General features: G+C 44.2%; 1 protein-coding gene across 1 annotated transcript; it reads right to left on the bottom strand.

Annotated features, from left to right (window-relative positions):
• Positions 1-1,087: 1,087 nt before the first annotated feature.
• On the bottom strand, positions 1,088-9,112 carry LOC311136635 (progestin and adipoQ receptor family member 3-like). Its single transcript, XM_084170831.1, has 7 exons — positions 8,938-9,112; positions 5,022-5,247; positions 4,631-4,793; positions 4,283-4,438; positions 3,920-4,117; positions 3,686-3,776; positions 1,088-3,510 (listed from the first exon to the last, which is right to left on the bottom strand). Exons 2-7 carry the CDS (start codon positions 5,204-5,206, stop codon positions 3,356-3,358), a joined length of 948 nt encoding a protein of 315 aa, XP_084026957.1. The 5' UTR covers positions 5,207-5,247; positions 8,938-9,112; the 3' UTR covers positions 1,088-3,355.
• Between the last annotated feature and the right edge of the window lie 13,467 nt (positions 9,113-22,579).

The following is a 22,579-nucleotide window of genomic DNA, read 5'->3' on the forward strand; positions in this document are numbered from 1 at the left end:
CAGTGGGTGGCGATGAAGCATATCTGGATAATACATTTAACATTTCCATTTTAGTCATTTAGCAGACGCTCTTATCCAGAGCGACTTAGTTAGTGAGTGCATACATTTTTCATAATACCATGTGTAGGTCAAGGATCAGTGATTCAGTTTAGCAATTTTATGTTCAGTTTTCTTGTCAAGAGGTTTTACAAAAATATTTGAATTGGATTTGCTAACAATAACTGACAATGCTTCTGAATCAGATGTGAAATTGAGTCTCTTTCTTTTAATACAAAGCCCAGATCTCCCCATATAATCCCCAAGACAGACTCCCTCTGAGGAGTTGACACGTAATGCGGTGATTAAGCAGTGAAAGCTGTTTAGCCCAATTCTCTGATATAATTTATGATTGGTATTTTACATGGCATTAATGTTCCCCCTGTATATAGCCTCCCTACTGTTATTTTATTTTACTTCTACTCTTTTTTTCGGAACACATTTTTTTGTTTTTTATTTTACTTTTTTATAAAAAAATAAACACATTGTTGGTTAAGGGCTGTAAGTAAGCATTTCACGGTAATGTCTACACCTGTTGTATTCGGCGCATGTGGCAAATAAATTTTAATTTGATTTAATCTCTGTCTGCACCTGAGAATAATGACAATGTGTCAAGTTAGACAAAGCGTGATAAATCCTCTGCAATGTTTTGCCAACAGACTGCCGTGACGAAAAATGTGCTTTGTCATTATCTCAGGCAAGACTGTCTAATCTGGACATTTGTTGTCTCTTGGGAGTATCTAACTCAAACCCTTTCTTTCAAAATTCAAATTAGTGGCTGTAAGAAAAGAACAATGGCTGTAGATTATAATCCCTCAATTTGCGCTGGCAGGTCAGAGATTACAACAGATTGTAGAATGGGATTAATTGAAAATATTGTCATGACAACTACGCCTTTGTATAAAACGTGGTGGCAAGGACAAGACGATGCTGTCGTTAACTTTGAGGAGGATGGCATTTTTTAAATAACCGTAGAAAGCCACAAGTTAAAGTAAATAATGAGAGTAATGGCTTTTTTTCTTTTTTGACATTTGAATTCAACAACGATATTCCTTTAGGCATTCTTTATTCATTTATAATACTCAAGACGTCATTTACAGATAAAATAATGTGACCCTTTTAGTCAGTGCATTCCAGCATTCAAAAGTAAAGGTCCATCAATATTGGCAAAATGAATGGAAAAACAAATGTTGAACAACAAACCAAAGACCGACATTATAGCAACCAGATAAAATACAGTTAAATAATTAAATTAAAGGCATACTTGAAACAAAAGCTAATTTACAAACAAGGCAAACAGTCTTTGCTATTATGTTTCCAGTCATTACAGGCTGTGAATATCACAGAGTGGGCCTTTAACGGCTGTGATATGTTCTGAGCATCATTATCTGACAAGGTCGAATGACCTCTGGGTATTAGCTACACAGTAGGAGATCTACAGTACAGGAGGCTGGTGAGGGGAGGACTGCTGATAACAATGGCTGGAATGGAATCAATGGAATGGTATTAAAACACAAGTCACGTGTTTATCATTCCATTAATTCCATTCCAGCCATTACTATAAGCCCGTCGTCCCCAATGACGGTGCCACCAGCCACCTGTGATCTACAGTACACCATATTGTGCATAGGTAGACCTGTCAGTAATGTGATTGTGGTGTAAAACCGTACAGTACAATATTAATCATACAATAGATAATACTGGCCTCTAAAGTATTTGTTCTTATGCAGTTCACATACCCATGTACTATATAGTAAGCACCATCAGCGGGGTGTCTAAAACCGGATGCATCCGGTTTTCAGGGGAAATGGAAGAGAGCCTGTGACGCGACTTCAGCTTTTGGATGTTAAAAAGGCAACACTCCATCTTAACTCCTCCACATTTACTGGATTGGTTAAACAGTGCAGAAGAGAACCTCCCCCAACAGTTTAATTTTTTTCTCGTCAGGTCCAGAATGTGGGGCATCCTACTCAGGCCTTTATTTTATGCCTGCTACGTTAGGTTATATAGTAAGTGAATAGAAGGACAGATTCATAAATTGTTAATAGACTAACAAATTAAGGCAAGGGTAATTTCCTCCCAATCTATTTTATTGGGTTTATTTTTAGTTACATTTCTCTAAACAGTTCCTGAATCAGCCCTTAGATTCAATTGGATTATGAGAGGAAGGAGGTCAGTTGACTACTAAAAGTAACCCCACCATTAATGAATACAGTAAGATAAAACTACTCAGGCTAAAATAATTGATCATAGGCTCTATGCTCAGTTTCCATAGGATATATATTCTAGATTGCACATAACCCTTGTAAGGTCCCATGTCCTCAAGGCAGCATTACGAGAAGTACTATTTCACAGCATGTAACATTCAATCAGTAGCTTACATGCAAAATAATAGATACAAATCAGGTTTAAAAAAGATCTTGAATACGAAAAGCTAAACGGAGAATCACAGAACATGTTCAGTTGTAGCAGTATATGTATTGTGTACAGTGTCCTAATGACTTACCCAACCTGGTCCCAGATCTGTTTGTGCCGTCTTGCTTCCCAGACCTGTGACCGGGCTATGACTGACCTGTCTTTCCTTCTCTTATAACCTATCCTTACAGAAGTGTCAGCAGAAAGCAGATATGATTGCATACCACCAATCGCAATCCTTAAAACCAGAGAGATGGTTTCACATGCAAGGTCTAACGGTGATGTTGTTCTGGTAGGGGGGCTATGCTCTTGTCTGTTTGACTGGGCATCTGTATGATAGAATTCTAGAGGTCTGTAGTCTGGTTTGATTGCATCGAGTGGCTACAGAACAGGCTGTTGTTGCTCAGTCGGTGGCTGGGCCAGTTTGAGGCTCTAGTCACTGCTGGTGTAGTCTCTGAGCATTTCGTATTATTCTGTACATAATTCCGAGACACTCCATTTAGTATGATATGTTACGTATTGTATGTATTAATTTGTGGATGTCCATCATCCATTTCGTATATGTTACGAATTACAATTCGTTATGATATGTTACGAATTTGCAAAACGTACTATATTTTACGAATTCCAATTTGTTGTGGCTAACGTTAGCTAGGTTAGGGTTCGGAGTTAGGTTAAAGGGTTAAGGTTAGGGGAAGGGTTAGCTAACATGCTAAGTAGCTAAAAAGTTGTAAGTAGTTGAAAAGTTGCTAAAATGCTGAAGTTGTCCGTGATGAGATTTGAACACGCAACCTTTTGGATTGCTAGACATTCACGTTATACGCCCACCCATCCACCTCGACCAATCACACATACCAAACATAACATATACTAATTTGAGTGTCCCAGATTTACTATGTTACGTCTAGTCTATCAGACCAGGCTGGGTGTAGAGAGGAGGGCAGGGCTGGCTGTGTCTGAATTTCATGATATACACTGCAGTCTGGTGCCACCAGTAGAGTAAGAACACTACAAGGACATGCCACACCTGGTGGCTGGCACCCAGATAGTTCAGCTGACCTGTGGAGGTCAAAGGGCATCACAAGGTCACTTCAAATGTCCAGCGCATTTCAAGGAATCAATTTGAGCAAGACAAGGTGCAGAATTACTCATCTTATTCACATGACACAGGTTCTTTTCTATGCAAGGTGATTTGTAGTATTGTGAAATCGATGTGTCAAGCATGAAGGCTCACCTGGGAAGCAGCGTTCTGGGATTTTAGAGATGTAAAAGAGGAAGGCAGCTCCAGCTATCAAATACATCACAATCACACGAGGGAGGAACAACTGCAGACAGAGAGAACAGATGGTAAGGGTAACAATACTTGACTCTGATGCATAATTGTACTGTTTATGAAGGTGTTATGAAGTCAACACACTTTCAAATAAAGTGTTACCTAATATTGTAATTCAGGAATCTACTGCCTCACCTGGACGACAGCTGAGCCGAGGCCTTCATTGAGCCAGACCCAGTGGCCGGCGGGGATGATCCCGTAGCCAGCCACAGAGCAGAAGATGGCAGTACGCTGGTGTCGCCACTCCTTAGAGTGGTAGTGAGGGTGGATCTGAGCTAAGAACACAGCCAATATCAACGCTAGAGCAGTCACCAGGTACACCTGTCTCCAGAACTAGAGAGAGAGAGAGGGTGGGGGTAGAAGACAGGAAACGGGGAACGATATGTGGGGAGAAGAGATGGGATTTCAGAGCCAGTTTGCGCAAGTATATCTTTACAGAAACAAACAGTATGAGTGAAAATTAAAACAAATGATGGAATGTATTATTGTCCAACATACAGTGATGCAGTAGAAGGCATAGAAGACCCCTGGAATGTAACAGCCCAGGATTCCCACAGAGATTCCAACGAAGTCCAGCGCCAACCAGCGGTGACACGTCTTCTCTGAGAGGTGGCAGGAGAACATGTGATACCCTGCAGAACACAGCATACACACCTAGAAACACAACAACAGGTAAAACACACCAGCATTACTTCTCCTGAACACAGGAAACTATAACAAAATAAGACTGACAGATAGATAGCTGTGACCTCTCGCTCTCTTTCTTTCGGTCTCGTTCTTTCTGTCCATCCGTCTCTCTCCCTCACCCACCCACACATACACACACGCACACACATACACACACACCTGAAAGCAGAAGAGTGCTATGCAGTAGATGACATAGTCTTCTCTGTTGGCACCTGAAGCTGGCAGGACAATAGACATGTCATTCACCCCCAGCAGGAAGAACAGGAGGAAGCCCAACAGATGAGTCCATATGTTGACTGTCTCATTGGACAGCACAAATATGCTAGAGGGGTGGAAAACAATACACAACACTGTCAACAACTAGCCTGGTTCCAGATCTGTTTGTGCTGTCTTGCCAACTGCTATGGTCATTTTGTTTGGTGTGACGAGGACCATATGAGTTGGCAAGACAGTACAGACCTGGGACCAGGCTACACAACAACTAGCAACAACACTGTATAACAACGTACTACGTTACATTGAGTTTAGCTATACTATTCTCTTGACATACCTTTTTAAACAGAGTTTGGATTTTAAACGGGCTCTGTATCCATCTGTAATGTATGGGTTTTCTTTCATGAATAACGGGATCTGTTCAAATGTGTATAGGCGGATTCCCCTTGGCATAAGGATGGGCCAGTAACTGGCCAGCCACTGGTAACTTCCCAGGAGTAACTTGAGGAGTTTATGAGGCATTTTGGACCATCAGATTTCACGGTTCTGGCACAGGTTAAAGGCTGAAAAGATGAAAGGGGCACACCACAGGGTAAAGTTATGGCATGGCACTAAGGTGTCACTACAATCTAAGGTTTGCCAGAAGATACTGACCCTACCATTATGGTTGTTTACTCTGAGCTGCACTGGGGTCTGAACGCAATCATGGTTCCATTAAGACACAGTGGAGCCGGCGTGAGATACGGGTCGCAAAACGTACCTCAATGCAGGGATGGGCACTGCCCTTTTCATCATGCTAGCTAACAGTAGCCACAGCAGCCATTATGGAATGGCACGTGGCGTTGAACAACAAAGGAGCTGATTGGCTGACACTCCATTCCAAAATGGCTGCAGTGGCTACTGCTAGCTAGTATGAGGACAAAAACTGCAGTTTTCTGGGAAAATTAGCAGTATTTCAATCTTCTCGATATATCACTGTGGATAAAGGTAAGATTTAGTGGCATATCCCGTCCCTTAATTGAGGTACGTTTTCCAACCCATATCTCGCGACAGCTCCACTGTGTTTTAAAAGCAGATTTTTATGGTCAATCCGAGTCTGCAGTGGCTGTACAGCATTTACAGCGATGCGGCCTCCGCATAAGTCAGATTATTCATACTTCTTGCGCTTCGGGCAGCTGTCATACGCATCCAATAGATTGGTCTGCACCGCACCACTCGTAGTGATTCAAGGTTAATCTCTATAGCCATCCAGCTAATTACGAGCAACTGGCTAAACAAAAAGAAAATACCTTACCTCTTCTGAGATGTTGGAGTCCATTTCCCGATGCTTGACATAGGAGCTCAGCCAAAATAGCATGGAGTAAAAAGGCTGTACGGTTTTCCCACCTGCACCTCCCCATTGCCCCTCAGCAAAATCAGCCTACCTTTAGGTTATTGTTTCTATGTGTATTTCTCACTATATGTTTGTATGGATGTCAACCCCAATACATGTTCATGTCATCAATCAACTGCATTACAGTTAAAAATGACTTTGACTACCACCACCAATTTCTGTATGCTAGCTATGCTAACCAGCTTATGCAAATGGGAGTTAGCGTTTAGCAGTCATTTTTTCTAAACCTGAAAAGGGACAACTTCTAAATGTTATGCAGCGAAAACAGCCAAATATATCCAAATCGGATTTTAGTAACCACATTGTGGGCCTGTTACAGTACATCACTCATGACGGATTTGACAAATATCCACTTTGTTAGATCAGATTTGTTGAATGTGCGCCAATCCAGTGTCCTCCTATCCCCCACAGTCTACATTCCATTTACCTCTTTATTCCGTTGACCTCTTTATTCCATTGACCTCTTTACCGCATCTATCCCCATTACCTCACCGATCTCTTTCCAGGAGTTCAAACACATTTTTGTGTCTTTGAAATCCCTACATAAAGATGTATTTTATTTGTGAACTTGTTCTGATAGCCTTTCGTCAAAGTTCTCCATGTTTTTTGTGACGGAAGCGAGTTTGTGTTTATACAAGATGTACTGTCCCCCCACCTACCATCAACCAATCACGTCAATGTGGAGCTACAGTACCAGTCAAAAGTTTGGACACACCTACTCATTCAAGGGTTTCTCTTTATTTTTACTATTTTGTAGTAGAGACATCAAAACTATGAAATAACACATGGAATCATGTAGTAACCAAAAAAGTGTTAAACTAATCTATATATTTGATATTCTTCAAATAGCCACCCTTTGCCTTGATGACAGCTTTGCACACTCTTGGCATTCTCTCAACCAACTTCACCTGGAATGCTTTTCCAACAGTCTTGAAGGAGTTCCCATATGCTGAGCACTTGTTGGCTGCTTTTCCTTCACTCTGCGGTCCGACTCATCCCAAACCATCTAAATTGGGTTGAGGTCGGGGGATTGTGGAGGCCAGGTCATCTGATGCAGCACTCCATCATTCTCCTTCTTGGTAAAATAGCCCTTACACAGCCTGGAGGTGTGTTGGATCATTGTCCTGTTGGAAAAACAAATGATAGTCCCACTAAGGCCAAACCAGATGGGATGGCATATCAACGCAGAATGCTGTGGTAGCCATGCTTGTTAAGTGTGCCTTGAATTCTAAATAAATCACAGACCGTGTCACCAACAAAGCACCCCCACACCATAACACCTCGTCCTCCATGCTTTACGGTGGGAACTACATATGCAGAGATCATCTGTTCACCCACACTGCGTCTCACAAAGACACAGTGGTTGGAACCAAAAATCTCAAATTTGGACTCCTTGTGTTTCTTGGCCCAAGCAGGTCTCTTCTTCTTATTGGTGTCCTTTAGTGGTGGTTTCTTTGCAGTAATTTGACCATGAAGGCCTGATTCACACAGTCCCCTCTGAACAGTTGATGTTGATGTGTCTGTGACTTGAACTCTGTGAAGCATTTATTTGGGCTGCAATTTCTGAAGCTGGTAACTCTAATGAACTTATTCTCTGCAGCAGAGGTAACTCTGGGTCTTCCATTCCTGTGGCGGTCCTCATGAGAGCCAGTTTCATCATAGCGCTTGATGGTTTTTGCGACTGCACTTGAATAAACTTTAAAAGTTCTTGAAATGTTCCGTATTGACTAACCTTCATGTCATAAAGTAATGATGGACTGTCGTTTCTCTTTGCTTATTTGAGCTGTCCTTGCCATAATATGGACTTGGTCTTTTACCAAATAGGGATATATTTTGTATACCCCCCCTACCTTGTCACAACACAACTGATTGGCTCAAACGCATTAAGAAGGAAAGAAATTCCACAAGTAACTTTTCAGAAGGCACACCTGTTAATTGAAATGCATTCCAGGTGACTACCTCATGAAGCTGGTTGAGAGAATGCCAAGTGTGCAAAGCTGTCATCAAGGCAAAGGGTGGCTATTTGAAGACTCGCAAATATAAAATATATTTTGATTTGTTTAACACTTTTTTGGTTACTACATGATTCCGTATGTTATTTCATAGTTTTGATGTCTTCACTATTATTCTACAATGTAAAAAAGAAAAACCCTTGAATAATTAGGTGTCCAAACGTTTGACTGGTAGTGTATATGCAGTGCTTGACTTGGACTGAAATAGGTGACGGTACTCATTTTGGGTGCCGGTACGGTTTATATTTAGGTGCAGCAGCTCTACAATACTTTTGAGCTAATATTCTATAAGAGGAACAGGAGCTCATACAGTAGACAATTTGAGGTGCCGGTACTCAGCTCAGGCGAGCTCCTGCCCAAATCAAGCACTGGCTATATGGAAATTTGTGGAGCTGTCTAGCCCTCGGCATTGCCATATGGAGCTAAATTAGGCCGCCTGATGGCATTGATAGATCAAGCATAAATTGGCTTTTAATGTATGAAAAATGTATGCACTCACTAAACTGAAAGTCGCTCTGGATAAGAGCATCTGCTAAATGACAAAAATGTAAATGTAACCATGATTGCTTCCGACCCCAGTGCAGCTCAGTGTAAACAAGCATAACGGTAGGGGTCAGTATATTCTGGCAAGCATAACGGTAGATACATTTTCTAGGAAAGACTAATAGAGGATCTAAAGCTATGACTAATAAAATCAGCAAGTCAACATGCTTTTGGTAATAGCTAGTTTATTGGAATAAATCAGAGCTAAGCGATTTATCAAAATATAGGCATTCCTCTTGCATTCCAACTTGAAATTTAGCCGGGCATGCTAGCATGCGGAATTGATATCGCAAAGATAAAATTACCTTTTGTTGCATGCTATCGATGGCTACGCGGTGTCATCTAGCTACAATACACCTTACTTTGTGATATAGAAAGCTATTAATACACTATTCTAAGCAGCTGGCTAGCCCAGCAGCTCATGCTAGCGAGTCCATAAGCACAAAACAAAAAACAGCGTTCTGAAATTACACAATGTACATGGCTGCGCAAGTCGTGCCCGAGGACCCCAGCTCTGGACTTAATAAACTGCCTGAATACAATACGATCAAAGACAGTAACTGTGATACGATTTCATGAACAGCAGTTGAATAAGTCTGGGTGGGTCCAAATATCTGATCATAAATAAAAGCTTTTTTTTTTGTGGCCCATCTGGATATGATGGAAACGACTGGGAGAGCCAAATGTATCTGATTTGGCAACCGCAATGATTTCATTTAGCAAAAATTAATTAATAAACAGTGTGAAGCTACTCTGGAGAGATGGAAAAATATGAACAATTTCTTGAAGAATATGGAATATTATTTGTAAAAAATGTGTGGTCTTTATACTCTTTATCCAAATACATCATGTAAATCGATTATTTGGATTTCCAATAGCATGGTGCTCAAGTACTGAGATCAGTTTGGCCGTGTTCCTCTGTTGGCTTTGATGATTGCCGAAAAAGGTGTCCCAGCTGTCCCAAAAAAAATTATGCAGCAGACCAGGGGAAAACATATAGATAGATAGAGGACTCAACTGTGATGTAAGAGGTAATTTGCTATGTAATATTGTATGGCTTTGGAATCGTGACATTACGTACTTTAGAGGAAAATAGGCACGTTAGCTTAGCAACCGCGTGACGCAGCATGACACGTGAACCTGAACGCGATTGGTCGACAGTCTGCTGGGTGGGGTGTTATACATTCCTCCATTCATTGACCAATGGGATTCCTATCTCCTCCTTTTTCTTATCTCTGGAGTAGCTCAAACTGCGCATGTTATGTCTCCATGAGACGGCATCTTTCCTGCATGTGGGCATCTGCAGGAACCCCTCTTTATACTTCCCTTCCATTGGTACCTTTTTAAGCTAGGACTCCCGTATGGGGACGCTCCAGTACAGTAAGTGGCGGTAATGCACCATAACCTTGGATGCCAACTGCTGATTAAACCCCACAGGAGACGAGGTGGAGGCGACAATGGTAGCTAGCTATCTAGGACAACGGTAGATGGTGTCGCCCCCGCCTGTTGGGCAATGCATTCCCGCAGTTCTGTTAACGACGGCGAGGGTAGGTGTTTTCGGCAGGCGGGAGCGAAGGATACTGTGTGCTAGCTAGGATTCCGGCGGAATAGGTATCCTGCAGATGCCCACGTGCAGGAACGATGCCGTCTCATGGAGACATAACATGCGCAGTTTGAGCTACTCCCAGAGATAAGTACACCAATAGTGTACTTAACCCCCACCTGTCGGGCACTGTTTTCCCACAGTTCTGTTAACGACTACGAGGGCAGGTGTTCGGCAGGCGTTAGCGAGCTAACTAGGATGCCAATACACAGCAGGTGGTAGACAGTGTCTGTCTCCCCCACCTATCGGACACTGTTTTCACGCAGTTCTGTTAAGGCCTTTGCAGACTGTACAATTTTAGCCGTCTTATGCCACGATTTTGACTTCCCAGACTAAATGTCCACATCGTGGGAAAATTCTTAGGTCGTAAATGATTGTCGGACGTCTTGGCTTATTCATCGTGACAGGGTCTATGTCTGCTGATTTTAAGTACCACTACATGTGGTCGTAGGCGCCGACAAAGTTCTAGCAGTGTCTTATTTTTTTTGTCTTTACCGTGTAGTGTGGCTGGTGTAACGAGCCGATCCCGTTGACTGATCAATAGGAACATGCCTGGCACTGAGTATGCACAAAATAATATGATTATTGTGAATAGTCAGATTAATATAATAGTTCGATTTTAAACGTTTAGCCTACATGCTGTGCAAGAATAACTATTTCCCTAATCTTGTTTACGTGATATCCGCGGAGCGGAAATGGAAGAAAACTAAACTCCCTGCCGACCTGGCATCTTTTCACTCCCTCCTCTCTACATTTTCTTCATCTGTTTCTGCTGCTAAGGCCACTTTCTACCACTCTAAATTCCAAGCATCTGCCTCTAACCCTAGGAAGCTCTTTGCCACATTTTCCTCTCTGCTGAATCTCCCCCCCCCCCCCCCCCCCCCCCTCCTCTCTCTCTGTGGATGACTTCGTCAACCACTTTGAAAAGAAGGTTGACGACATTCGATCCTCGTTTGTTAAGTCTAATGACACTGCTGGTCCTACTCACACTGCCCTACCCTATGCTTTGACTTCTTTCTCCCCTCTCTCTCCAGATAAAATCCTGCGACTTGTGACTGCAGGCCGCCCAACAACCTGCCCGCTTGACCCCATCCCCTCCTCTCTTCTCCAGACCATCTCCGGTGACCTTCTCCCCTACCTCACCTCGCTGATCAACTCATCCTTGACCGCTGGCCATGTCCCTTCCGTCTTCAAGAGAGCGAGAGTTGCTCCCCTTCTCAAAAAACCAACACTCGATCCCACTGATGTCAACAACTACAGACCAGTATCCCTTCTTTCTTTTCTTTCCAAAACTATTGAGCGTGCCGTCTTTAGCCAACTCTCTTGCTATCTCTCTCAGAATGACCTTCTTGATCCAAACCAGTCAGGTTTCAGGACTGGTCATTCAACTGAGACTGCTCTTCTCTGTGTCACGGAGGCTCTCCGCACTGCTAAAGCTAACTCTCTCTCCTCTGCTCTTGTCCTTCTAGACCTGTCTGCTGCCTTTGATACTGTGAACCATCAGATCCTCCTCTCCACCCTCTCCGAGCTGGGCATCTCCGGCGCGGCTCACTCCTGGATTGCGTCCTACCTGACCGGTCGCTCCTACCAAGTGGCGTGGCGAGAAGCTGTCTCCGCACCACGTGCTCTCACCACTGGTGTCCCCCAGGGCTCAGTTCTAGGCCCTCTCCTTTTCTCCCTATACACCAAGTCACTTGGCTCTGTCATATCCTCACATGGCCTCTCCTATCATTGCTACGCTGACGATACACAACTAATCTTCTCCTTTCCCCCTTCTGATAACCAGGTGGCGAATCGCATCTCTGCATGTCTGGCAGACATATCAGTATGGATGACGGATCACCACCTCAAGCTGAACCCTGGCAAGACGGAGCTGCTCTTCCTCCCGGGGAAGGACTGCCCGTTCCATGATCTCGCCATCACGGTTGACAACTCCGCTGTGTCCTCCTCCCAGAGTGCGAAGAGCCTAGGCGTGACCCTGGACAACACCCTGTCGTTCTCCGCCAACATCAAGGCGGTGACCCGCTCCTGCAGGTTCATGCTCTACAACATCCGGAGAGTACGACCCTGCCTTACACAGGAAGCGGCACAGGTCCTAATCCAGGCACTTGTCATCTCCCGTCTGGACTACTGCAACTCGCTGTTGGCTGGCCTCCCTGCCTGTGCCATTAAACCCCTACAACTCATCCAGAATGCTGCAGCCCGTCTGGTGTTCAACCTTCCCAAGTTCTCTCACGTCACCCCCCTCCTCCGCACACTCCACTGGCTTCCAGTTGAAGCTCGCATCCGCTACAAGACCATGGTGCTTGCCTATGGAGCAGTGAGGGGAACGGCACCTCTGTACCTTCGGGCTCTGATCAGTCCCTACACCCAAACGAGGGCATTGCGTTCATCCACCTCTGGCCTGCTGGCTCCCCTTCCTCTGCGGAAGCATAGTTCCCGCTCAGCCCAGTCAAAACTGTTCGCTGCTCTGGCACCCCAATGGTGGAACAAGCTCCCTCACGACGCCAGGACAGCGGAGTCACTCACCACCTTCCGGAGACATTTGAAACCCCACCTCTTTAAGGAATACCTGGGACAGGATAAAGTAATCCTTCTACCCCCCCCCCCCCCCCCAAAATTGTAAAGTGGTTATCCCACTGGCTATAGGGTGAACGCACCAATTTGTGAGTCGCTCTGGATAAGAGCGTCTGCTAAATGACGTAAATGTGCCCTTGAGCAAGGCACTTAACCCTAATTGCTCCTGTAAGTCGCTCTGGATAAGAGCGTCTGCTAAATGACTAAAATGTAAATGTAAATGTAATATCTGATAATACTTTTTCTCATTTTTGACCCACATTTTAATTTTAGACAAGCAGGGGAGATCCAGAATATCAAAAGTGTCACACAAGCATGAAGATGGTGTGCTTGGTGGTGGGAGTTCATGCAGGAACCAATGGGAAGCTTGATGGGTGGGGGGGGGGGGCATTCCTTCAGACATGCCCACATGTAGGAACACCCCGAATTGTGGGCCGCAATCACACGCTATTGATCTTAACCGACTTCATTTGTCTTTGATGCGCTATTGAGTCTTCACATAGGAATGAATGGTGTTGCGTGATCGATGGCTTTGTCCATTCATACAGTGTATATATAGTCATTGCCGCCACGCGTTCGAGCGGATTTGTCTATCGTTGGTCACGCCTTTCAAAGTATGTTGCACGGGAATAAATATCGTCTAACTTGCGCCTACATGCCGACTGCATGAACTTTACAAAACCATGTGATCAAAGGTCATACAGCTTTTTCATGAAGTCGCCTTCAAGTCGCTGCAGTTGCTTCTCACCAGCTGCACCATGCAGCCGTCACCTGGCTAGTGGGGGGAACTATTTGTCAACCAATGATTAGGCTGGCCTCCACGCTCTTCCTCTCTTGTTTAGCCTTTGCAGGTTAACAAAGATGGTGTAGCAGGAGATGCAGATGATGACGATGGCACCACAACAGCCTCTCTTCCTCTGCCCACTTTTCAACTGTCTGAAGACCACGTTCATCAGCAGTGAGGCCTCCCTTTACTGCTTCTCCAGACATCTTCCAGTCTTTTTCTCTGTCGTCCTCTCATTCTCTGGGCAATGGACAACTTCAGCCTCCATCTGACCGGAGTGGGATCGTAGGTGGTGCTGTAGTTTTACAGGATCTTTGACAAAGGCTTTATATGCAAATGTAAAAAAAGGTATCAAGCCCAATGCATTTTACAGCCGTCTTTTAGTATTTTCCGCCTAAAATGATGATCTCCATTCTAGAAAATGAAAGGAGGATCTGACATTATTCTCTCTTGTTTGTCCTCAGGGACAGGAAACAGAAGCAGGGTTTCTATGCACAATAAGCATTAGGTCACGTACTTAAACAATGAGATTATATTATGGCATTTAGTAACATGAATGAGGTTATAGGCCTACAGTCTGGGGAACAATATTAACCCATTTGTAGTTTTGAGTTTAAAGTGAAACCCTTTATTAGTACAAGCTTTCCACATACAGATAAATTAAACAGAGATTGAATAAAAAAAGAGAAAGATGTTAGACTCTTTTGATAAGAAAATACACAAAAAGGCTCTCAAGAACAGTTATCCTCCTAACACAGAAGTTCTGATCTATGGATAAACATGAATTACAATATGACTCTGAACAGTATGCATGTGTAACTTTTATAAAGGAGGTTTTAAAGTGAGGTAAGAGATCTGAGGTATTGTGATGCTTCACTTTATGTATGTAAACATTTTTAGAAAAATAAGGCACCTTTTTATTTAACCAGGCAAGTCAATTAAGAACTAATTCTTATTTACAATGACTGCATAGCAAGAGGCAAAAGGCCTCCTGTGGGGCGGGGGCTGGGATTTAAAATATAATGTAGGACAAAACACACATCAAATTTTATTTGCCACATGCGCCGAATACAACAGGTTTAGACCTTACAGTGAAACACTTACTTACAAGCCCTTAACCAACAATGCAGTTTTAAGAAAAAAAGTGTCAAGTAAAAAATAAATAAAAACTTAACCTCTACGGGATCGGTGTCCCGGGACGGTTGAGCTAACGTGCGCTAATATGATTAGCATGACTGTTGTAAGTAACAGCAAACTTTCCAGGACATAGACATTTCTTATATGGGCAGAAAGCTTACATTCTTGTTAATCTAACTACACTGTCCAATTTACAGTAGCTATTACAATGAAAAAATACCATGCTATTGTTTGAGGAGAGTGCACAACAACAAAAAACGTATCACGGCAACTGGTTTGATACATTTACATTTACATCATTTAGCAGACGCTTATACATTCACCTCTGAAGGTAAATAATGTACTTACATTCAGTAATCTTGCTCTGATTTGTCATCCTAAGGGTTCCAGAGATAAAATATAGCATAGTTTTGTTTGATAAAATCAATTTTTATATTCAAATGTAGGAACTGGGTTCTACAGTTTGAACCCCTGCTGTCTCTGGCTCCACACCCACCCCGCCCGGCCATCTAGATGTGTGAAAGTTAGTGTATAAGCTAATGATCCATCATGTATGACATTCCTGGGAGTGTGTAAACTTACATTTTGTATTACCATGTCATTTTTGTATGTTCTCTATAGTTATGTACTTGAAAATGTGTCAATTGACCAATTCGGCACATTTGGGCAGACTTGAAAGAAAATAGGCCAGTATTGCAATGCTTCACTGGATCAATCTGAAACTTTACACACACGCTGCTGCCATCTAGTGGCCAGAATCTAAACTGCGCCTAAACTGCAATTTTATATTGTGGCCTTTCTCTTGCATTTCAAAGATAATGGAACAAAAAAATAAGCATTATATATATATATATATATATATTTAAAAAAAAAAAAAAATCTTTTACCATATCTAATGTGTTATATTCTCCTACATTAATTTCACATTTCCACAAACTTCAGTGTTTTCCTTTCAAATGGTATCAAGAATATGCATATCCTTGCTTCATGTCCTGAGCTACAAGCAGTTAAATTTGGGTATGTCATTTTAGGTGAAGATTTAAAAAAAGGGTCCGATCCTGAAGAGGTGAAGGGCAGCAGTAAAATAAAATAACAGTGGTGAGGCTATATACAGGGGGTACCGGTACAGAGTCAATGTGCGGGGTCACCGGTTAGTCGAGGTAATTGAGGTAATATGTACATGTGGGTAGAGTTAAAGTGACTATGCACAGATAAAAAACAGAGTAGCAGCAGTGCAAAAGAGGGGGGGGAGGACTATGCCAATAGTCTGGGTAGCCATGATTAGCTGTTCAGGAGTCTTATGGCTTGGGGGTAGAAGCTGTTAAGAAGCCTTTTGGACCTAGACTTGGCGCTCCGGTACCTCTTGCTTTGCGGTAGCAGAGAGAACAGTCTATGACTAGGGTGGCTGTAGTCTTTGACAATTTTTAGGGCCTTCCTCTGACACCGCCTGGTATAGAGGTCCTGGATGGCAGGAAGCTTGGCCCCAGTGATGTACTGGGCCGTACACACTTCCCTCTGTAGTGCCTTGCGGTCAGAGGCCGAGCAGTTGCCATACCAGGCGGTCATGCAACCAGTCAGGATGCTCTTGATGGTGCAGCTGTATAACTTTTTGAGGATCTGAGGACCCATGCCAAATCTTTTCAGTCTCCTGAGGGGGAATAAGCTTTGTCGTGCCCTCTTCACGACTGTCTTGGTGTGTTTGGTCCATGATAGTTTGTTGGTGATGTGGACACCAAGGAACTTGACGCTCTCAACCTGTTCCACTACAGCCCCGTCGATGAGAATGGGGGCATGCTCAGTCCTCTTTTTTTTCCTGTAGTCCACAATCATCTCCTTTGTCTTGATCACGTTGAGAGAGAGGTTGTTATCCTGGCACAACACGGCCAGGTGTCTGACCTCCTCCCTATAGGCTGTCTTGTTGGTGATCAGGTCTACCATTGTTGTGTCGTCTGCAAACTTAATGATGGTGTTGGAGTTGTGCCTGGCCATGCAGTCATGGGTGAACAGGGAATACAGGAGGGGACTGAGCACGCACCCCTGAGGGGCCCCCATGTTGAGGATCAGTGTGGCAGATGTGTTGTTACCTACCCTTACCACCTGGGGGTGGCCCGTCAGGAAGTCCAGGATCCAGTTGCAGAGGGAGGTGTTTAGTCCCAGGATCCTTAGCTTAGTGATGAGCTTTGAGGGCACTATGGTGTTGAACGCTGAGCTGTAGTCAATGAATAGCATTCTCACGTAGGTGTTCCTCTTGTCCAGGTGGGAAAGGGCAGTGTGGAGTGCAATAAAGATTGCATCATCTGTGGATCTGTGGATCTGTTGGGGCGGTATGCAAATTGGAGTGGGTCTAGGGTTTCTGGGATAATGGTGTTGATGTGAGCCATGACCAGCCTTTCAAAGCACTTCATGGCTACAGACGTGAGTGCTACGGGTCGGTAGTCATTTAGGCAGGTTATCTTAGTGTTCTTGGGCACAGGGACTATGGTGGTCTGCTTGAATACATGTTGGTATTACAGACTCAGTTAGGGACATGTTGAAAATGTCAGTTAAAACACTTGCCAGTTGGTCAGCGCATGCTCGGAGTACACGTCCCGGTTAATCCATCTGGCCTTGCGGCCTTGTGAATGTTGACCTGCTTAAAAGTCTTACTCACATCGGCTACGGAGAGCGTGATCACATAGTCATCGGGAAAGCTGATGCTCTCATGCATGCTTCAGTGTTGCTTAGAAGTGCAGAGTAATGATTTATCTCGTCTGGTAGCCTCATGTCACTGGGCAGCTCGCGGCTGTGCTTCCCTTTGTAGTCGGTAATAGTTTGCAAGCCCTGCCAGTGTAGTACGATTCAATCTTAGTCCTGTATTGACTCTTTGCCAGTATGATGGTTTGTCGGAGGGCATAGCGGGATTTCTTATAAGCGTCTGGGTTAGAGTCCTGCTCCTTGAATGCGGCAGCTCTACACTTTAGCTCAGTGTGGATGTTGCCTGTAATCATGGCTTCTGGTTGGGGTATGTATGTACGGTCACTGTGGGGGGGACGTCATCGATGCACTTATAGACTGATGAAGCCAGTGACTGATGTGGTGTATTCCTCAATGCCTTCGGAAGAATCCCGGAACATATTCCCGTCTGTGCTAGCAAAACAGTCCTGTAGCTTAGCATCTGCGTCATCTGACCACTTCCTTATTAACTGAGTCACTGGTACTTCCTGCTTTAGTTTTAGCTTATAAGCAGGAATCAGGAGGATAGAATTATGGTCAGATTTGCCAAATGCAGGGTGAGGGAGGGCTTTGTACGCGTCTGTGTGTGGAGTGAAGTTGGTCTAGAGTAGTTTTTATTTATTTTTCTCTGGTTGCACATGTAACATGCTGGTAGAAATTAGGTAGAACGGATTTAAGTTTCCCTGCATTAAAGTCCCCGGCCACTAGGAGCGCTGCCTCTGGATGAGCGTTTTCCTGTTTGCTTATTGCCTTATACAGCTCATTGAGTGCAATCTTAGTGCCAGCATCAGTTTGTGGTGGTAAATAGACAGCTACGAAAAATATAGAAAACTCTCTTGGTAAATAGTGTGTTCTACAGCTTATCATGAGATACTCTACCTCAGGCGAGCAAAACCTTGAGACATTTACATTTTAGTCATTTAGCAGACGCTCTTATCCAGAGCGACTTACAGTTAGTGCATAATTTATTTTTATTTTTTTCATACTGGCCCCCCGCGGGAATCGAACCCACAACCCCTTCCTTAGTATTAGATTTTATGCACCAGCTGTTCACAAATATACACAGACAGCCATCCCTTGTCTTACCGGAGTCAGCCGTTCTATCCTGCTGATGTAGCGTATATCCCGCCAGCTGTATGTTATCCATGTCGTTGTTCAGACACGACTCGGTGAAACATAAGATATTACAGTTTTTAATGTCCCGTTGGTAGGATAACCTTGATCTTAGGTCGTCCATTTTGTTTTCAAATGATTGTACGTTGGCTAATAGGATTGATGGAAGAGGCGGTTTACTCGCTCGCCGTCGGATCCTTACAAGGCACCCCGACCTACGTCCACGATATCTCCGTCTCTTTCTCATGCGAATGACGGGGATTTGGGACTTGTCGGGTGTCTGTAGAATATTCTTCGCGTCCACTGACCTGTGGTAAATTCAATTGATTGGACATGATTTGGAAAGGCACACACCTGTCTATATAAGGTCCAACAGCTGACAGTGCATGTCAGTGCAAAAACCAAGCCATGAGGTCGAAGGAATTGTCCGTAGAGCTCAGAGACAGGATTGTGTCGAGGCACAGATCTGGGAAAGGGTACCAAAAAATGTCTTCAGCATTGAAGGTCCCCAAGAACACAGTGGCCTCCATCATTCTTAAATGGAAGAAGTTTGGAACCACCAAGACTCTTCCTAGAGCTGGCCGCCCGGCCAAACTGAGCAATCGGGGGGAACGGCCTTGGTCAGGTAGGTGACCAAGAACCCGATAGTCACTCTGACAGAGCTCCAGAGTTCCTCTGTGGAGATGGGAGAACCTTCCAGAAGAACAACCATCTCTACAGCACTCCACCAATCAGGCCTTTATGGTAGTGGCCAGATGGAAGCCACTCCTCAGTAAAAGGCACATTACAGACTATTTGGAGTTTGCCAAAAGGCACCTAAAGGACTCTCAGACCATGAGAAACAAGATTCTGTGGTCTGATGAAACCAAGATTGAACTCTTTGGCCTGAATGCCAAGCGGCATGTCTGGAGGAAACCTGGCACCACCATCCCTACGGTGAAGCATGGTGGTGGCAGCATCATGCTGTGGGGATGTTTTTCAGCGGCAGGGATTGGAGACCAGTCAGGATCGAGGGAAAGATGAACGGAGCAAAGTACAGAGATCCTTGATGAAAACCTGCTCCAGAGCGCTCAGGACCTCCGACTGGGGCGAATGTTCACCTTCCAACAGGACAACGACCCTAAGTACACAGCCAAGACAACGCAGGAGTGGCTTCAGGACAGGTCTCTGAATGTCCTTGTCTATGAATGTTCAAGTCCAGAGCCCGGACTTGAACCTGATCGAACATCTCTGGAGAGACCTGAAAATGGCTGTGCAGTGACGCTCTCCATCCAACCTGACAGCGCTTGAGAGGATTTTTATTTTTATTTCACCTTTATTTAACCAGGTAAACCAGTTGAGAACAAGTTCTCATTTACAACTGCGACCTGGCCAAGATAAAGCAAAGCAGTGCGACTAAAAACAACAACACAGAGTTACATATGGGTTAAAACAAAACAAAGTAAAAAATACAACAGAAATACATATATATACAGTGTGTGCAAATGTAGCAAGTTATGGAGGTAAGGCAATAAATAGGCTATAGTGCAAAATAATTACAATTAGTATTAACACTGGAATGATAGATGTGCAAGAGATGATGTGCAAATAGAGATACTGGGGTACAAATGAGCAAAATAAATAACAATATAGGGATGAGGTAGTTGGGCGGGCTAATTTCAGATGGGCTGTGTACAGGTGCAGTGATCGGTAAGGTGCTCTGACAACTGATGCTTAAAGTTAGTGAGGGAGATAAGTGTCTCCAGCTTCAGAGATTTTTGCAATTTGTTCCAGTCATTGGCAGCAGAGAACTGGAAGGAATTGCGGCCAAAGGAGGTGTTGGCTTTGGGGATGACCAGTGAGATATACCTGCTGGAGCGCAGACTACGGGTGGGTGTTGCTATTGTGACCAATGAGCTAAGATAAGGCGGGGATTTGCCTAGCAGTGATTTATAGATGGCCTGGAGCCAGTGGGTTTGGCGACGAATATGTAGTGAGGACCAGCCAACAAGAGTGTACAGGTCACAGTGGTGGGTATTATATGGGGCTTTGGAGACAAAACGGATGGCACTGTGATAGACTACTTCCAATTTGCTGAGTAGAGTGTTGGAGGCTATTTTGTAAATGACATCGCCGAAGTCAAGGATCGGTAGGATAGTCAGTTTTACGAGGGCATGTTTGGCAGCATGAGTGAAGGAGGCTTTGTTGCGAAATAGGAAACCGATTCTAGATTTAACTTTGGATTGGAGATTCTTAATGTGAGTCTGGAAGGAGAGTTTACAGTCTAACCAGACACCTAGATATTTGTAGTTGTCCACATACTCTAGGTCAGACCCGTCAAGAGTAGTGATTCTAGTCGGGTGGGCGGGTGCAAGCAGCGTTCGGTTGAAGAGCATGCATTTAGTTTTACTAGTGTTTAAGAGCAGTTGGAGGCTACTGAAGGAGTGTTGTATGGCATTGAAGCTCGTTTGGAGGTTTGTTAACACAGTGTCCAATGAAGGGCCAGATGTATACAAAATGGTGTCGTCTGCGTAGAGGTGGATCTGAGAGTCACCAGCAGCAAGAGCGACGTCATTGATATACACAGAGAAAAGAGTCGGCCCAAGAATTGAACCCTGTGGCACCCCCATAGAGACTGCCATCGGTCCAGACAACAGGCCCTCCGATTTGACACATTGAACTCTATCTGAGAAGTAGTTGGTGAACCAGGCGAGGCAGTCATTTGAGAAACCAAGGCTATTTAGTCTGCCAATAAGAATGCGGTGGTTGACAGAGTCGAAAGCCTTGGCCAGGTCAATGAAAACGGCTGCACAGTACTGTCTATTATCGATCGCGGTTATAATATCGTTTAGGACCTTGAGCGTGGCTGAAGTGCACCCATGACCAGCTCGGAAACCGGATTGCATAGCGGAGAAGGTACGGTGGGATTCGAAATGGTCGGTGATCTGTTTGTTGACTTGGCTTTCAAAAACTTTTGAAAGGCAGGGCAGGATGGATATGGGTTTGTAACAGTTTGGATCTAGAGTGTCACCCCCTTTGAAGAGGGGGATGACCGCGGCAGCTTTCCAATCTCTGGGGATCTCAGACGTTACGAAAGAGAGGTTGAACAGGCTAGTAATAGGGGTTGCGACAATTTCGGCGGCTAGTTTTAGAAAGAAAGGGTCCAGATTGTCTAGCCCAGATGATTTGTAGGGGTCCAGAGTTTGCAGCTCTTTCAGAACATCAGCTGTCTGGATTTGTGTGAAGGAGAAGCGGGGGGGGCATGGGCAAGTTGCAGCGGAGGGTGCAGAGCTGGTGGCCGGGGTAGTGGTAGCCAGGTGGAAAGCATGGCCAGCCGTAGCAAAATGCTTGTTGAAATTCTCGATTATTGTAGATTTATCGGTGGTGATAGTGTTTCCTAGCCTCAGTGCAGTGGGCAGCTGGGAGGAAGTGCTCTTATTTTCCATGGACTTTACAGTGTCCCAAAACTTTTTGGAGTTAGTGCTACAGGATGCAAATTTCTGTTTGAAAAAGTTAGCCTTTGCTTTCCTAACTGCTTGTGTATATTGGTTCCTAACTTCCCTGAAAAGTTGCATATCGCGGGGGCTATTTGATGCTAATGCAGTACGCCACAGGATGTTTTTGTGCTGGTCAAGGGCAGTCAAGTCTGAGGAGAACCAGGGGCTATATCTGTTCTTAGTTCTGTATTTTTTGAATGGGGCATGTTTATTTAAGATTGAGAGGAAATTACTTTTAAAGAACAACCAGGCATCCTCTACTGACGGAATGAGATCTATATCCATCCAGGATACCTGGGCCAGGTCAATTAGGAAGGCCTGCTCGCTGAAGTGTTTTTGGGAGCGTTTGATCTGCAGAGAAGAATGAGAGAAACTCCCCAAATACAGGTATGCTAAACTTGTAGCATCATACCCAAGAACACTTGAGGCTGTGATCGCTGCCAAAGGTGCTTCAACAAAGTACTGAGTAAAGTGTCTGAATCTTTTCAGAATACACTGTAGGCAGAGACAACAGCACAAAGGACAAAATTGTAAAAACAAAAACT

Source organism: Coregonus lavaretus, assembly GCF_964263955.1.
Source record: "Coregonus lavaretus genome assembly, chromosome: 10".
NCBI classification, from domain to species: domain Eukaryota; kingdom Metazoa; phylum Chordata; class Actinopteri; order Salmoniformes; family Salmonidae; genus Coregonus; species Coregonus lavaretus.

What these genes read in the sequence shown, in the direction of transcription:
- LOC311136635 (XM_084170831.1), bottom strand. Translation starts at nt 5,206, where the DNA reads ATGCCTCATAAACTCCTCAAGTTACTCCTGGGAAGTTACCAGTGGCTG. An exon ending in TAGCACTCTTCTGCTTTCAG is followed by an intron (nt 4,439 to 4,630) that starts GTGTGTGTGTAT and finishes TTGTGTTTCTAG; the next exon opens with GTGTGTATGCTGTGTTCTGC. An exon ending in ATGCCTTCTACTGCATCACT is followed by an intron (nt 4,118 to 4,282) that starts GTATGTTGGACA and finishes CTCTCTCTCTAG; the next exon opens with TTCTGGAGACAGGTGTACCT.